This window comes from Bufo bufo, chromosome 4 (assembly GCF_905171765.1).
Source record: "Bufo bufo chromosome 4, aBufBuf1.1, whole genome shotgun sequence".
NCBI classification, from domain to species: domain Eukaryota; kingdom Metazoa; phylum Chordata; class Amphibia; order Anura; family Bufonidae; genus Bufo; species Bufo bufo.
Genome location: NC_053392.1, coordinates 533,525,477 through 533,544,527, shown reverse-complemented (window position 1 = coordinate 533,544,527; position 19,051 = coordinate 533,525,477). Strand labels below are relative to the sequence as shown.

General features: G+C 41.3%; 1 protein-coding gene across 2 annotated transcripts in view; it reads right to left on the bottom strand.

Annotated features, from left to right (window-relative positions):
- Positions 1–19,051, bottom strand: part of PLCB1 (phospholipase C beta 1) — an 895,755-nt gene that overhangs the window by 276,498 nt on the left and 600,206 nt on the right. For both annotated transcript variants that reach the window (XM_040429862.1, XM_040429863.1), the window contains exon 12: positions 12,456–12,538. In XM_040429862.1, the coding sequence (XP_040285796.1) occupies positions 12,456–12,538 (83 nt within the window). The remainder of the gene's footprint in view (positions 1–12,455; positions 12,539–19,051) is intronic.

The window sequence follows — 19,051 nt, the reverse complement described above, 5'->3', positions numbered from 1 at the left end:
CCAAGGATTACTTACATCTAAACGTGCTTCCTAAAATACAGGAGATAAAGAAAAAAGTAGAAGTGTGGAAAAAATTACAGGTTTCAATGGCAGGCCGTATCTCATTGGTGAAAATGTCTATCGTACCTTCCTTGAATTATATTATGTGGAATGCGCCGATAATAATCCCTAAGAGAATTATTAAAAGGATAGTATCCCTATTGACGGATTTGATATGGGGCGGCAAAAAAACTAGAATTAGAGCGCAAATACTGTACATCCAAGAGAAAGAAGGTGGACTATCGGTCCCGGACTTGGAACTTTATTTTTTCTCTGGCCATATTAGAAATATGATAAACTGGAGCAATTCACAAAGATATAAAGCTATGTTAGAAGGGATTAATAAAAACTTAGATAAATACAGTATTTTTCAATTAGTGGAAGCTAACACCTTGTCGCATCAGCAAACCAACAAAGTACCACTCTTTGGGTTGTGGACCAAAATTTGGAAGGAGAAAAGGGATATGTGGTCCCAGACTGGAATGCATGTGGGCACTCTACTGTGGGACAACACTTATCTTAGAGAACTAAAACCAATTGAACAGGAAGTGTGGTGGAAAAATGGTATCTATAAACTGGGACGAATATTCAGAACTTATAAGCGCCTGCGATATTGGAAATAGAGATTTGTCTTTCTACTATTTACAATTGAAACAAGCCCTGCAAGCGTCGGTAGGGAAGGGATCATATAAATCTACCCTCCCACAACCTATAGCAAATATATCTAAGCTAACAGCCGGTAAGAAGCTGATATCAAGGATATATCGAGATCTATTATATCAGAAGACAAAAAAAAAGAGCAGCAAACTATCTAGGGTATGAATGGAAGAAGCTTTTTCCCCAACAGATAGAGTTTTGCGAGAAGGTGATACACGCAAAAAACGGGGTTGCACATAACTTCTCCCATAGTGTTACACAATTTAATATATTATATCGACTATACTACTCCCCTAAAGATTTGATGAAGTTTTACAAGCCCAGTGAATTTAGCTGCAAAAAATGTGGACAGATAGGTGTGGATGACGTCCATATACTCTGGACATGCAGAGAGATCCGAGACTTTTGGTGTAAGGTAAATGAGAGAATAGAGACATACCATGGGTTTAGTGTCCCGGTAGAGTTTGAAACATGCATATTTGGAGTGATGGACGGGATAGACAATTTAAATCAGCGAGAAATAGCAGCTAAACTTTTGTTTCAGGCTAGGAGATGTATTATTGGACATTGGTGTAGTAGTGTGTTACCTACGGCCAAGGAATGGGAGAGTCTTGCTAGAATTTCTATAATTAGAGAAGAAGTCCATTTAGTATCGACAAAGAAAAAACTTAGATTCTTTAGATTGTGGCAGAAGTAGTTGAATGGCCGACAGGATTAAGAATGGTGGTCCGCCGGGGGGGGTGTTGGAGGGTAGGGGGAGAGGCGGTGGGTTACGGAGGTGAGAGGATTTTTTATATATATTTTTTCCCTTGGGGAGTAACAGGCATTGGGGTAACGGGAGGGTAATTTATGAATGGTATTTACATTGTTTTTATAATGTAAAATTATTAATATTGACGATGATTGTAATACATTTTTGAAATACCAATAAAGATTATAAAAAAAATAATAATAATTATATATATACACAAACTAATTCAGACACCACTGCAGACAAGAGATCATCATGGGGTCACGAATGCAGCAGTCACTTTCCGTCTGTGGTAGTTTCTATCCTAGGAAGGGGCAATAGTCTCTGAGCATTTAGGAGACTGATTGTTTTGGTGTAAAAGCTGTTTTTCAGCCTAATGGTGCGGGCGTGTAGGGCTCTAAGACGCCTACCAGAGGGTAGGGGAATGAAAAGGCTGTGGCCGGGGTGAGTTGGTTCCCCGCAGATAATCTTTGCCCTGTTGCTGCAACGAGCAGTGAAGATGTCATCCAGTGATGGTAACTGAGTACCAGTGATTCTGCCAGCCATTCTGATGATGCGCTTGAGGGTCTTTTTGTCCTCATAAGAGCAGCCAGAGTACCACACTGTAATGCAGTATGTGATAACAGATTCTATGGTGCACCTGTAAAAATTGACTAGCAGCTGTTTTGGGAGTTGTGCTTTCTTCAGACTCCTCAGAAAATGAAGCCTCTGAAGGCCTTTTTTGTTAATTTCTGTTGTGTTTTTTATCCATGACAGGTCCTGACTAATATGAACTCCCAAGAATCTGAAACTTTGAACTATCTCCACGTTTCCACCATTTATGCTAAGGAAATGGTGTCCCTTTCGTTTCTTCTTCCTAAAATCCAGAATTAGCTCCTTTGTTTTCTTGGTATTGAGTATGAGGTTGTTGTTCTTACTCCATCTCTCTAGGTTCTCAACCTCTTTCCTATAGGCTGTTTCATCATTGTTGGAGATCAGGCCTATCACGGTCGTGTCATCTGCAAATTTTATAATGGTATTGGTATTGTGAATAGGTTTGCAGTCATTTGTGAAGAGGGAGTAAAGGAGAGGGCTCAACACACAGCCTTGCGGTACGCCAGTGTTTAGTGTTAAGGATGAAGAGAAGTGCTTGCCCATGCGTACGACTTGTGGTCTTTTTGTAAGAAAATCCAGTATCCAGTTGCACAGGTGTGAGCTGAGACCCAAGTTGTTCAGTTTCGTTGCCAACTTGTTGGGAGGGATGGTGTTAAAGGCCGAGCTGTAGTCAATGAACAGCATCCTCACATAGCTGTCTCTCTGCTCCAGGTGTGACAGTGCAGAGTGAAGGGCAAGTGAGACAGCATCCTCAGTTGACCTATGTGCTCTGTAAGCAAACTGGTATTGGTCCATGGAGGTGCAGATCTTGCTCTTTATGTGCCTGAGGACAAGTTGTTCAAAGCACTTCATAGCAATAGGAGTGAGAGCCACCGGGCGATAATCACTTATAGATAGAGAACCACCATTCTGAGCAAAACAATGCAATGTAATGTATAATACAAATAAATATCCATAACCTGGTGACTTCCACAAAAATGTAAAGTTATACTGAATCTTCCCCCCCCCAAAAAAAAAGATATCAATCTTCTCAGCTTTTCCTATATTTTGCCTGCCAGGTTGCCTTTAAAGAAAAAGTGCATTTACTGAGGTTTTACATGCCTACTCGATTTTATAGGCACCTACATATCTAGGGTCATGGTCTCAGGATGTTGCAAAACTACAACTCTCAGCATGTCCTGATGGGCTGAACAAAACATTCACGATAAAAAGTATAGTTTACTTAGACATTTTCAATGATCCTTTGACATTTGAAAATGTTTCTAAATATATCTATTTATTAAACCAGATCAAAATCAAAATCATTCTGTCAGGCACAAAAAAGGCGAATTACAAGTTCACCCTGCACCCCGAGGCTCCAACATCTCTAGTCCAGCACATTGTGAGCGCTATGTAAAACTGACACTTTTTGGCTTGAGGGACAAGGAATCATGTGTCTCACTGCTGAGCTCTCTCTACTGACCACACAGGACTGTACACAAGCAGCTGTGCAAAGTCACTCTCAACAATTTCTCTAGGGGGGTCTGACTATCCATGGAGCTTAAATGAACTTCCTGAGACTGTAGACCTTAGCAGTTGTTTAGCTACAGTATATTCCATGTAAGACCAAAAGTCTTCTCCAGTTGTCTTTCTTTTGGAAGAAGAACTGAAATGAAACGAGCTCAGATTTAAGAGCAATAACATAACCTAGTTTTCATTCTCGGTCATATGCAACTAAAACTCATGAACAGAAGGGTTGTCCCAACAGAGAAGTAGCTACCAGATGGGTGCATATTGGATTATCGTATAAAAAAATGTGTGTATACAAAATATTCAAAGGGAACCTGTCACAGGGATTTTGGGTATAGAGCTGAGGACATGGGTTGCTAGATAGCCGCTAGCACATCCGCAATATCCAGTCCCCATAGCTCTGTGTGCCTTTATTGTGTAAAAAAAATGATTTGATACATATGCAAATTAACCTGCGATGAGTTCTGTACGTGAGATGAGTCCAGCGTGAAGGAGCCCAGCACCACCCCGCATCCTCAGAATCTCCTCCTTGCTCCCCGACGTCAGAAAGCTAGAGCGCCGTAATCTCACCGTGCGCGAGCTAGCGCATGCGCAGTTCCTTCCCTGAGGCTGATGCCAGCACAGGGAAAGAACACTATGACGACACTGCGCATGTGCTAGCTCGCGCATCGGGAGATTTCGGCGCTCTGGCTTTCTGACGTCGGGGAGCAAGGAGGAGATTCTGAGGATGCAGGGCGGTGCTGGGCTCATCAAATTTTTTTTTTTCCACAATAAAAGCACACAGAGCTATGGGGACTGGGTATTTCGGATGTGCTAGCGGCCATCTAGCAACCCATGTCCTCAGCTCTATACACAAAATCCTGGTGACAGGTTCTCTTTAACTACTTGTGTTGTCTGTACTACAGGTCTAATTATTGGGGAAAATTTAAGAGTGGCGTGTGTTATGCTGGTCTTGATATCCCATGCGCCAATGGAGGATGTACTTCATTTATGGGAAGGAGCACGTCTCATCATAGCTGGCATAGATTTCAGTCATCATTTATCCTAGAAGCTGATAAATGTGGCAGGGCTAAACAACTCGCAAATGCTCAACCCTCCCCATTGTAAAAATGCCAACTTTGCAGCATCCTCTGGCAAAGATGGCATAATACATGCCCCCATTATCTACAATTTGTAACAAGTCGCAGCCAATCGGTTTTCAACTTTAAACCTAACTTGTCACATTGAAAATGCAGTGCAATTTGGACTTATGTTATAGCGTAAGAGGAGCTAAGCAGAGTGATACAAAAATGCTGTTTGGCAAAAAAAATCGGTATTACTTGTAATCTATTTATTTGTGTGTCTGTTCATTGTGAACTTATAAGGGTTCTCCGGGAATTAAGAAAATGAAAATACTTAAATATTACTTCATTATAAATATATTCCCAAATACCTTTCATTAGTTATAATGGCTCGTTTTGTCTGGGGAGCAATTATTAAAAGAAATAAAATGGCCGCCATCCTACTAGTCCACACAAAACCTGTCCTAATTACACAGGAGGACAAGTTAAAGAGCTGCACCATCTTCCTCTCTTAGTCCTAGTTCACACGACCATATGGCTTTTATTGTTTTTTGCGGTCCGTTTTTCACGGATCCGTTGTTCCGTTTTTGAGTTCCATTGTGTTTCCGTTTCCTTTCCGTTTTTCCGTTCCGTTTTTCCGTATGGCATATACAGTATACAGTAATTACACAGAAAAAATTGGGCTGGCCATAATATTTTCAATAGATGGTTCAGAAAAAACACAATTTCCGTATGTGTTCCTTTTTTTTTGCGGACCCATTGACTTGTATGGAGCCACGACCCGTGATTTACGGCCAAATATAGGACAAGCTCTATATTTCAACGGAACGGAAAAACGGAAATACGGAAACGGAATGCATACGGAACACATTCCGTTTTTTTTGCGGAACCATTGAAATGAATGGTTCCGTATACGGACCGTATACGGAACACAAAAAAACGGCCCGTACACCCGCAAAAAAAAACGTTTGTGTGAACTAGGCCTAACTTGTCAGGGATTATGATCCTGAATACAGTTTAATACCATCTTCAGATGAATCTCTGTAGGAATGGAGTTCATTAGGAGACATGAAGTACAGAGAGGAGATGGGGTGTAGATAATGAGTAGCAGCACTTGTATGCAGTCTCCATTACCACAGTCTGTCCTGTCCTTACTCTCTGTACTTCATGTCTCCTCATGAACTCCATTCCTACAGAGATTCAGCTGAAGAACTTATCATCTGTATTCAGGATCATAATCCCTGACAAGTATGAGAGGAGGATGAGGCAGCTCTTTACCTCAGTGTTGTAAAGTAAGGCTACTTTCACACCTGCATTCGGTGCGGATTCGTCTTGTATCTGCACAAACGGATCCGCACCGATAATACAAATGCTTGTATCCATTCAGAACGGATCCGTTTGCATTATTCTTTCAAAAAAAAGTCTAAGTCAAAATGGATCCGTCCTGACTTACATTGAAAGTCAATGGAGGACGAATCCGTTTTCAAGTCAGGATGGAACCGTTTGGCTCCGCATCGTCAGGCGGACACCAAAACGCTGCAAGCAGCGTTTTGGTGTCCGCCTCAAAAGCGGAACAGAGACCAAACGCAGCCAAACTGATGCATTCTGAAAGGATCCTTATCCATTTAGAATGCATTGGAGCTGAACTGATCCGTTTTGGGCCGCTTGTGAGAGCCCTGAAACGGATCTCACAAGTAGACTCAGAAACGCCAGTGTGAAAGTAGCCTAACTTGTCCTGCTGTGGTTTTGTGTGTGTTACTAGGATGGCGGCCATTTTATTTCTCCTAATGATTGCTCCCCAAACAAAATGAACCATTATAGCTAATGAAAGGTATTTAGGAATATATTTATAATAAAGGAATATTTCAGTATTTTCATTTTGCTAATTGCAGGAGAACCCCTTTAAGAGTCCAGTGGGCGGTCCTGCCCAGAGATTGACAACATTCCTTGTATCGCTAGGCATACTGAGATAGCTGTCAATCACTGAAAAGACCGCCCACTGGACGCCAAAGCTCAAAATAAGATATATTCCTAGAACACTATACATCAATCTGCTCGACGTCTCCTGCTCTATAACATGCTGCCTGTAGACTGGACTGAGTTTTCATGATGACAGATTAACTTAAAAATGTATAAATTGCTCTGGAAAAATGACACATTGAGTGCTCTGGGTAACAAAGTAAGTCAGGGTTAAGTTTAGGGTGCATATAAGGTCTTCCAAATAGTAATTTAGGTTAATGGCACAGTTCAATAGATGGAAGAACTGAAGTATTTTTGTTTTTATAAAAAAAAAAAAATTGTAATCACTTAGAAATATAATTTTTCAAACTGATGTAAAGTAGAACTGGCTAAGTTGCCCATAGCAACCAATCAGATTCCATCTTTTATTTTTCACAGCTCCTTTGGAAAATTAAAGATGGAAACTGATTAGTTGCTATGGGCAACTAAGCCAGTTCTATTTTACACCAGTTTGATAAATCTCCCGATGTGTTTTAGTTAAAGGCTATCTACAATGTTTCTGCTACTCATTTAAGCCAAGCCCATCTCTGAGCTGAGAGGTGGGTTCAGTTGTGTTCAGTCTAAGCAATCCTAAGCAAACCTCTGAGTCTCTCAACCAAGGATTGGGGTTCACACTGCTAACTTTAATGGAAAGCCATACAAAGAAGAGTAGGGCCCTACAGGACAGATCAAACTTGACCTCCAAAATAGAAGGGATTGGAGATGTTTTTTCCCTCCATGCCTTTTTCATGACCCTTGGACCAACACCTCACCCAATTAGTTGCTATTTTGGAGAGGGGTGTGCTATGCAGCTTGCCACTACTCAACATCAAAAAGGGCTATGGCTGGGCCCTTTCTTTCTAAAACTTCCATGGAATGGCACTTCTCTGAAAATGAATGAATACATTATTCATTTCACTTTATTCATTGTGTCATGTGCCTAGGAGAGTGGAGATGATGGAAGTAGTTGTACTAACTGTGGCTGTCCTCACCATGTCGCTCCCTGGGCCATGCAATGATAGCAAGGCCACACCTTTACTTCCCTTTGGGACATACCCCGATTTTGGGACGGCTGCTTGATGTTAGGTGAGTTGCCCTTGAAGTAGTTGAGTTTTAAGGTGCAATGGAGGATCCCTGAATGATGTGAGAGCAATGTAGATATTTATTTTTTTGTTTGTTTTCTGAAAGCCCGAAGAGCATGCTTTCTTCACCCGTGCAACAAAATCGTGCAGCGTGCCACACAAAAAACGTTCACTGAGTTGCGGTCTATTGCAGGCCCTCTCCAACAGGAGAAGGGATCCCCACAAACCATTCCCTATCCCTCCGGGCCTATGGCTCTTGCAAGGGACTGGGACAAGTGGTAACCCTCAGCCGAAACCGAGGGTACGCCCATCTGTGCTCCCGGCTTTCGCCTCAGCTGCCAGCCAGGGCGTCAGCCAGGAGCTTCAACAAGGTCTAAACCAGGGGTGCACAACCTGCGGCCCGGGGGCCACATGCGGCCCTTGATACCATTCAGTGCGGCCCCCAACCATCTGGTAACAGACATGTATGCCTATGTCTTGTGGCTGCGCACATGTATTTTTCATGTATTTCTCCCATTAGATGGGAGTCCTGGAAGTGTAACTAGACATTATTGGTATATAATGTGTGTTCAATATGCCATAAGTACAATATTTCTGTTGTTAATACACCTTTAAATTAGAATTTTGGTCCTCGTCATTGGTTCAGTCTGGCAATGTGGCCCCCAACCAGGAAACGTTGTGCACCCCTGGTCTAAACTAAGGGGATTTGCAGGGGGGTGAGGAACCAATATGGGCACCACCCTCTCCAGAACTCAAGGTGGGTTGCCGATGAGGGTGCGGAAACTCGAAAATCCAGTGACAAACAAATGTGTAAAGTGCACACAGTGAAAACACGAAAAAATGTGAATGTGTGCCGGTTATGGCCCGGACATTCGTATGGAATTATAAAAATTCCTCATCTTGTCAATGCCGAAACAGAGCAAAGAGAGGTGTGTGCGAAAATTGTGAAGAAAAAGAAGTGCTGTGCAAGTGTGCCATACTCAGTGGGCCCGGGCACCCTGTGAGTTTAGGCACCCCAGGGTCACCACTCCTGGGGCACTATGCGCTTCGGGCTTTCAACACAACTCAGCCTCCTGGCTTCGATCCAGCAGACCCCAGGCTGTCTCGAACAGGGCCTCGCCATACCCTGCGCTGTACACCTGGGGTTACTGTTTAGTAGTTGTCCATTCCGCTCGACATCCATGGTTCCCCATGAATGGAGTACAGTCCCAGGAGCTAGCTCGACTGGGTCTGAAGAACAGATACTACACTTGATCTTAGCCAAAAGGCCTGTAGATATTGGTGCACACAATGAAGAGGCTGAATTTAGTGCAACAAGTCTACTACACTTTTCTAATACACTTAAATAGATGGTTCACACAGGCACTGTAGACATTAAGTGCAGTCTTTACAGTTGGCTGTCTCATCAGTGCAGAGCAGAGAGTACTGGCTTAACTGGGTCAAAGGCATAAATCAGGGTTTGGGGAATACTATCTCTCCTTGGGGAGAGTGCCTTAGTCGGCGTGAGGAGACTTATAGGTCATACATGCTCCTCTGGAATTCTGTCCTCTGGTCTAAGGCCTCTCACCCAGTTAAGCCAGTACTCTCTGTTCTGCTGAAACATGTGTCTGCAGATGAGGTGCTGAATTATTAATTATCCAAGCCATGTCTCAAGGCTTATTTAGAGGGTTGAACATTGACTTGATAGGATAGCTGCGTTACATCTGGTGGCATTTGAGGCAGAGCATATTAAGAGATCATTTGCATCCCTTTCCTCCTAGAATTCCAGAAGAGCATGTATTGCCTATAAGTCTCCTCACTCCGACTAAGGCGCTCTCTCCCCAAGGAGAGATAATACCCATCCCCCAAAATGCTGCTTCAATCTCTGTTGCTTTCTATTTCCAGCTCAAAACACAGGAAATGACTTATAATTCCCACGCACCCAATCACTGGCTGCAGTGGTGGCTCTGATGAATTTTTTATTTTTAACCCTTTCAAATAATTTAATCAAATATTTCATCTTCTGGAAAAGCCCTATCATTTCATTTAATGTAAGGCAGTCCAAGCGACCTGTATCTTGGGTCACTAAATTGACATTCCCGTGATCTTACTGTCTATGTGGCTGACCTTCTTTGATCGTATAGGGTTTTGTCAGTCTGTGCTATGCATCTGACAGTCTCCGCTTCATACCTATTTTCCAAAGTTGCTTTATATGCACGAGATGGAGGCAATGGACATGGATTGTTTCATATGGCTGGTGCCTCCAAAATAAAACATCAAAATAGTCTGATGTACTTCTTTTTCATTTATTTTTACATTGTCTTTCCATTCGCTGCCATAAATAGAGTGTATGACAATTACAGGGGGGGGGGGGGGGGGCAATGTGCACAGATAGCTGATGATATGATGGTTGCAACAATTGTATCAAAGAAATTTTGGCTGGACAGCATCACATTTTTTTATGGGAGGTTTCTGGTATCACAGTTCAATCCTATAAACTAAAATGAGGATGAGACACAATGTCAGATACAGGCCATGGGCCATGAGTAGATGGGCTGTTTATAGAAAATATACCAATTCTGAATAGTCCCCCTTTAAAATGTCTTTCTAACATGTCACAGTGATATGTCAGAAGATGAAACAAGTGTAATTGCAGTTTCTGTGCCTGTCTACTACCAATTTCAAGAGTGAAGATTCTGTTATTCTGTAAGGAACGAGATACAGCATCCCATCCAAATTTCAATGTATTAGATTGTTAGATTGTATAAGTTAGATTGTTTTAGATATTCTGAACTTATAAGTCTAGATTGTTTTGTAGTCTTAACTTAGAAATAGTGTTGGGTTTGAATATTCGAATAGCGAATATTATTTGCAAATATCGGCACTAACTTTTTTTTTTTTTACAAATGGGGTTGTACACTGCGTGCAGAATTATTAGGCAAATGAGTATTTTGACCACATCATCCTCTTTATGCATGTTGTCTTACTCCAAGCTGTATAGGCTCGAAAGCCTACTACCAATTAAGCATATTAGGTGAAGTGCATCTCTGTAATGAGAAGGGGTGTGGTCTAATGACATCAACACCCTATATTAGGTGTGCATAATTATTAGGCAACTTCCTTTCCTTTGGCAAAATGGGTCAAAAGAAGGACTTGACAGGCTCAGAAAAGTCAAAAATAGTGAGATATCTTGCAGAGGGATGCAGCACTCTTAAAATTGCAAAGCTTCTGAAGCGTGATCATCGAACAATCAAGCGTTTCATTCAAAATAGTCAACAGGGTCGCAAGAAGCGTGTGGAAAAACCAAGGCGCAAAATAACTGCCCATGAACTGAGAAAAGTCAAGCGTGCAGCTGCCAAGATGCCACTTGCCACCAGTTTGGCCATATTTCAGAGCTGCAACATCACTGGAGTGCCCAAAAGCACAAGGTGTGCAATACTCAGAGACATGGCCAAGGTAAGAAAGGCTGAAAGACGACCACCACTGAACAAGACACACAAGCTGAAACGTCAAGACTGGGCCAAGAAATATCTCAAGACTGATTTTTCTAAGGTTTTATGGACTGATGAAATGAGAGTGAGTCTTGATGGGCCAGATGGATGGGCCCGTGGCTGGATTGGTAAAGGGCAGTGAGCTCCAGTCCGACTCAGACGCCAGCAAGGTGGAGGTGGAGTACTGGTTTGGGCTGGTAACATCAAAGATGAGCTTGTGGGGCCTTTTCGGGTTGAGGATGGAGTCAAGCTCAACTCCCAGTCCTACTGCCAGTTTCTGGAAGACACCTTCTTCAAGCAGTGGTACAGGAAGAAGTCTGCATCCTTCAAGAAAAACATGATTTTCATGCAGGACAATGCTCCATCACACGCATCCAAGTACTCCACAGCGTGGCTGGCAAGAAAGGGTATAAAAGAAGAAAATCTAATGACATGGCCTCCTTGTTCACCTGATCTGAACCCCATTGAGAACCTGTGGTCCATCATCAAATGTGAGATTTACAAGGAGGGAAAACAGTACACCTCTCTGAACAGTGTCTGGGAGGCTGTGGTTGCTGCTGCACGCAATGTTGATGGTGAACAGATCAAAACACTGACAGAATCCATGGATGGCAGGCTTTTGAGTGTCCTTGCAAAGAAAGGTGGCTATATTGGTCACTGATTTGTTTTTGTTTTGTTTTTGAATGTCAGAAATGTATATTTGTGAATGTTGAGATGTTATATTGGTTTCACTGGTAAAAATAAATAATTGAAATGGGTATATATTTGTTTTTTGTTAAGTTGCCTAAAAATTATGCACAGTAATAGTCACCTGCACACACAGATATCCCCCTAAAATAGCTAAAACTAAAAACAAACTAAAAACTACTTCCAACAATATTCAGCTTTGATATTAATGAGTTTTTTGGGTTCATTGAGAACATGGTTGTTGTTCAATAATAAAATTAATCCTCAAAAATACAACTTGCCTAATAATTCTGCTCTCCCTGTATAATAAATAATTATAATAAAGAAATATAAATAATACATTATAATAAAGACATATGAAAATATACTAAATTGTTTTAATAAAGTAAAATTATTACATTTATATTTTTTGTCTTTTGTTCAGAATGTAAAATTTACCCTTTGTAAGTGCACACTACCCCTTTCTAATTTAGGGACATATGTAACATTGAACTGTAGGACAGGCACATTCCCACAGTGCTACCACGTGTACTGTATGTAACACAGAAACACGCACATTCTATAGGAAATAGTTCACTATATAATTAATGAAAACTGCGCTACTTACGAGTCCACGTGATTTTCAAAGGACAGGAGGATCGGGTACGGTGAGGTCTTAAATGCACATTCAGCAATTGCTTCTATTACTTCCTAAAATTAAAATACATGTTTAAAACATTCAGCCCTCAAGCGTAAAATGTTAATTCAGTCAATTCTGTCTGTGCTGCAAACATTAAGGCAATGGCAAAAATAGAAATTAAATGAAATCCAGGTACATGCACTGTAGATAAACAGAGAAAAGGGCATGGTCACTGACTTTTCAAGGACTAAGCCAGAGGCGTCTACTCTTAGTTTATTCAAAGCTTGTTTTCTTGGGCATATGGTAGTTATATGTGGTAGTCACTGACAGGAGCCTGGAAAGAGAGTGACTATAGACATAGGACTTTTAGGGTTAATCAAGGAATACAGAAGACAAGTAAAGAAAGGATAAATGTGTGTGGTGTGGATATATATATATATATATATATATATATATATATCATATCACCAAATACATCAATATCTGCAGCCTTCCTTGTATTAATAGTAGATAATGGCCAATGGGATAGAGAAGGCGCTCATAGGGTAAGTAAATTCAACAAAACAAATTTCTAATAAAGGAAATGGTTTGCTCACCTATTGCGGTTGCATCAATTGGATGCAACTGCAATGGAGATCGAGTATAGATAAGAGATGGTTGGTGCAGCCAAGATTCGTCCTAACACCTTGGGCAGGAGCCACCCTGCCACTAGGGTAGTAAAATTGAAGAGAGTACGCTGAACCTTAAGTGGAGCGTGTGGACTGCTGGGGGCGCACAAAATAACCGATCAAGGACAGTATTTTAGTTTCAGTAATGTTCCATTTATTCGTAAGACAACGCGTTTCGGGGTGCTAAAGTCCCCTTTATCAAGTCTGAGCCAGGAGACTAGGAGAGTGTCACTGCTCGTTTGGAGAGGCGCGTGTTAGACGCTGACCAGCCTCTCCAGACGAGCAGTGACACTCTCCTAGTCTCCTGGCTCAGACTTGATAAAGGGGACTTTAGCACCCCGAAACGCGTTGTCTTACGAATAAATGGAACATTACTGAAACTAAAATACTGTCCTTGATCGGTTGTTTCGTGCGCCCCCAGCAGTCCACACGCTCCACTTAAGGTTCAGCGTACTCTTGTATTAATAGTGGCAGTTATGCATATATACGTGGGGACATTGATGTGTGGGATCCACTCCAGGTTCTCCTAACAAAAAACCTCAACTTTTAGCACGGTTAGTAAGGCATACAACGTACATTTTTTCTTGGATACCGTTAAAAGTTATAATTTACACAATAGTTTTAAAAAAATGATCTCAATATAGGAATTTTCAAGATCAAAATAAAAATTCTTGAGCACCAAATCATGACATAATATACAGTGTTTGCCCTAATAAACAGATAACGGCAGCCATTTTCTGGATCAATGTAGTAAGTATAATAACACAAATCTATCTCTTAAAGGGGTTGTCTGAGTTATGTAAAAAAATTAAATGCAGCATTGTAAATCTGATGGTCAGCAAAATATATATATAATCTAAACAAGTTTTAAGCAAAAAAATATATATTTACTGAGGTACCTAGTTCTGTTTTGGCCCTTTGTTGACATGCAGTTGCAGAGCTGTGGGGGCGTGTAACAACAACCTATGAGGTTTACTTCATGAACATTTTGGGTGTCAACAAAGACTGCCTTTCCCCTCCCCTTCTCTGTAAAGGGAATGGTTAAAATTGCTGCCCTGCCTGCATTCTAACTGTTGGGATACTCAGCAGCTTGTTGCATATGAAGGACTACAGCTGTACAGTACAGTGACATTGCGCATACACACAGGATCTTCCCCATACCTATTCTAGTGCAATGCTCTGCCGACACTTCCTCATAGCCAGCAGAAGAGTGCAGAGGAGAGGACTCCTCCAGTCTTTGTCAGCTCTGTGTCTGCAGGATGAGGAGGGAGGGAAGATCCTGTGCACAGCCTGTCTCTTTAGTACCTGGAGAAGACGAAATTCTGCAGCTCCGCAGTACCTGGGGCAGAGCCTCCAACCCTGAGTCAGTGCTGCTCATGGTAGAAGGGGTTAAACGGTGCTGAAAAATCCAGTGGGAGGATAGATACAGGGCAGACAGCTCAGCCAGATCAGGCAGTGCTGGGGGTTGCTCCAACCAGCACAGCCTTCACAGTGATGTTCTGTGCACAGAGATAGACCTGCATCTCCTCCTCCCTCAGGCTTGTGCACAGAACATCATCAGAGCAGGGAGAGAAGCTGAAATCACAGGTCATGTTACGCTCAGCTAAATAGGAGAACAGGGCCACTGTAGATGAAGTAATTGAATTGAAAACCCCTTACATTTGCTTAATTACAAAAAAAATAATAATACTTGGACAACGCCTTTAAGGTAAAAAATTGGGACATTCAAGAATATTAGGCTTTAGACAACCAACACACCATGCAGCTTCCAGACTTCTGACACTGAATCAGCATTTCAGCCTGTATTTATACCCACAGTAATGGCCCCAACATCTACCTGGGATTACTTCAGGCTAAGAGAAAATGTTGTAATTGAGTGGGGAGGGAATAGCACGTCCCACTACCAACACCTATATACATGCCATTCCATAAAAATCCAGCCAATATAAAACTTTAAAGAAAAATGCCCCAGCAAACTAATCTTTGCTGAAACCATCCACCGGAGCATTCTGGGTGACATACACATCCCCTGTAGTACTTTACCAGCCCTCATGTTACAGGAGGTATGCTTAGAGGAAATGTGTCATCAAACATTTTATCTGTCAATTAGAACAAGATAGTAACACATTTCCCTTTTTTCTAATCTGTTTTCATTTTCTGACTGCATATTTATTTATTCTATTTCCTGAACTTGATGATGGGGGCGGCCATCCTGCCTGAGCTGTTCTTAACAGCATTTAGAAAGCATTAAGAAAATTATTTTATAGCAACCACATAGGAACAATGGTCAGGAGGGGACCTCACTGACTTCTATTGGAGAGTTTTCTAGGCATGCTCTGTGACCTGCGCAGAGATCATTCTACAAGAAAAGAATAGATAAGCTCTGACAATCACCCATTGTGAATGGTGGATCCTGTTCTATCTATACACAGAGGTGATATCATTACAGGCAGGATTAGAAGGAAGATAAGCAGATAACTGTAGTACAGACCAGGAAGTGGCGCCTACTATTAGGGTTAGTGGCCACTGTGAAAACTGCAGGATTTTATGGTTTTTGTTTATATATAGATATTGACATGGAAAATGAAAAATAACATCAAAAATTCTTTACAAATATGTTAAACATAAAAGCGCGATTTACACAATAGGTCATTTTCTGATGACACATTCCATTTAAGGTGTATCTATCATTTCAGTTTATTTTTAACATAGTGTAGGAAAGATGTTTATTTTTACTTGAAAACAGGGTGTAAGGACAGCCTATCTTCAGTCTTCATCATTTGTGCTGAAAACGCCTATGTGTAACATACAAAGGCCTCCAGCCTGCCTCTGGTCACTACTCCAGTCCCTGACTATGTAGATGTGCCCTCAGTATCACTGCCCATCACCCTGCCTATCTGACTTACACACAGGCATCTTCAGTATTCAGTAAAATGACTGAAGATAGACTTTCCTTAGCAATGATGAGTTAGCTTTGCTTAGTAACAACAGCTACACTTTAACAACACTCCATCAGGTAGAAATCAGAAGAAGACATCAGAATCTCTTAGTTTTGTAGCATCCAAATTTGGGCCTGTAACTCCAAGCAGCCACAGCGCTGTATCCATAGCTCATCAATTACAGATAAGAGGGGAGGAGAGACGGGGTAGAGTTTCCTGATTAATACAGCAGACTCCTAACTACAAGTGAGTTGTAGTCCTTGATAACTCCTAGTAGTCAGTAGGAGGACCTCTGCCTGCAACATGCTGACCTTTCATAGTGTTGTATAGTCAGGTGGCAGAACAGGTGCATTAAAGGACCTCTTTTTGAATTAATTATGATTTTTTTATTCAGTCCTCCTCATTTTTATGAGCCATATCTGGGTGCTTTTTCAATCAGAATTTGGGTGACTGACAACCAATATATTACAGAGGTGCTGTCACAGTAGCGGACACCAAAGATTTGCATACAACGAGGCTGGAGGACATGTGCTGATACAAATAGTAAAACTAGTATGTTGAATATGTCTCTAGTGCAGGATATATCTAAATATCCTGACCAAGGCAAAGTAGCTTGTTGGCAACCCGACAACCCAGCACCTGGGGCATAAGCCCGTTTCCCTAGGTGAGGGAAACGGGCTTATGCCCCAGGTGCTGGGTTGTCGGGGTGCCAACAAGCTACTTTGCCTTGGTCAGGATATTTAGATATATGAATAAAATTGAAATTAATATTTGCCACAGGTGAAGGAAATCCAACTATGTCTCTGCTCTAATGGTTCAGTATGCAATAAGTGCCTCTTAACTTATGAAAATGTTTTTCCTAATATAAATACTAAGCAAAGCTATGAATTGATTACAGATTCATGTAATAAAATCTATATAAATCAGTTGATGAATTACACAAGCATTTCATAAGAATCTACAGAGTCAGGGATGACATTACTCCTATTGCCCCTGCAAGGATCGAAACACAAAGCTCGGAAGCACAGAGCAGTGCATGACAAATTGGTTTAATCTTTTAGCTGTTTCTTAAAGGTTCAATTATGTTTGAACTTTAAAACAACTACCGTATATCATGGTTTTTTTCAATTCAGAATATATTGTTTTGTATTAGCTATTGATGTGTTCTACATGGTTTAAGGCAATATTCAGCCTTCTACATGTCTTCTGAAATTAAAATGTTTCACTTCATGCAATTTCAGCAAAACGCTGTGCTGACTGAACAGGTGGAAATGTGTTTCGTTTTTTTTAAACCTGTTAAGATAATTTTAATTTGGGGTGCTGGATATGCCACTTCACTCATTCTAGTTATACCTGCTGTATGAGTGTTTTTTGCAGTTTTTTTGTGTTTTTAGACTTACTGTACCATGACTATTCTACCAGCATTATTTACATTTAGATTACTTGATTTGCATGTAATAATTAATCTAAAATGAGTTTGCTGGGAAAAATAATCCATCAAGGTTGTGGCCTCCTTCAATAAACTATTTAAAACTTTTCTACCAACATTGTTGAACTATGAGAAAACATGGTATTCATGGAAAATTCCTTGAAAGTTAAAGGTGTTGGCCCATCTCAAACATTGATGGTATATCGCTAGGATATGACATCAATGTCAGATAGGTGCTGGTACCAACTCCGGGACACATTCCTCTAACCAGAACAGGAACCCCAAAGTGAAGTAGATGAGTCAAGGCCACCGTTTCTTTAACTGCTATGGGACTGCGGGAAATAGCTGGGCCACCACACCAGCTTGTGCAGTGTGCTCTCTTTCACTTTGGGGAAACTGTTCTGGAAGTTGGAATGGGTTCCAGAGGTTCTAGAAGTATTACCCCCACTTATCTCACATTGACATATGCCATCAATGTCTGAGATGGGAATATCCCTTTAATGTAAAGGTTTGGTTCAAAAATGTATTGCCCAGTTAATAATAGATGAACCTAGAGGGGTTGCCCAGGATTAGAAAAAAAATAATTAAAAGGACCTGTCTGGAGCTTCATGCCCAAACCAAGGGCAGCATGAAATACCATATGTTTTACTCTAAAATGCTTTTCAGAGAAGAAAGTTTAAAAATGAGCAGGGAATGAGGAGAAGATCCACATGGGCTCGCCCCACCAGCTTCTCCCTGCCTGGTTTAGATTAATTGTCAGATACCTGTGTATAGGGAGAAACCTATTAATCAAGCCAAACAAGGTGGGAAGAAGCCAGAAGGGTACTGTTCCATGACCCTTCTCTGCTTCCCCCTCTCTGTTTTCTATGAATCACTACAGTGCTTGCTTGTAACCAGGGAAATTTTTCATACTTCATCATGAAGATCGTTTGGACAGCATGAAACTCCACAGGTTAAAGGGAGTCTTTCACCTAAAATCACCATCATAGAACACTAACACCAGGATCTCCATTACATTCCCCATATTAGAATGCTACCTTCCATATTGCTGTCCATCGCTGATTTTTTCAGAAAAACACTTTTATTTAATATGTTAATTCGCTTCTGAAGGTGCTCAGGGGCGGCATTCATGTGGCCGTTGCCCAGGTTCCTCGGCGCTTTTCATACAAAACCCCTTCTCTTTCACCCCTCTGGCCAGCCCTAGGTTCTTCTGATTACGTCCGCCTCTTAGGGATAAATCCAGCGCCAGCGCCGTTCAACAGATTCGCCGCGTCTATTAAAAAATATGTTAAATGATGATTTCAGCTCCACCATTTCAATTCACTTTAATGGAATGGTCATGGCTTCATCCTGTTCACTTGAATAGGAAGGAGCTGTCCCATTGAAGTGAATGGGATGATGGAGTTGTAATTACACCTGCTTACTGCTTACTGCCTGCGCACTTCACTCCCCATTATGGGCAGAGGCATTGTGCCTCTGCCCATAATTTAGTTTCAAGTAAAAAAAAAAGGGTCCTTTTCCCAAAATAAAGTGTAAAAAAATTGTAAC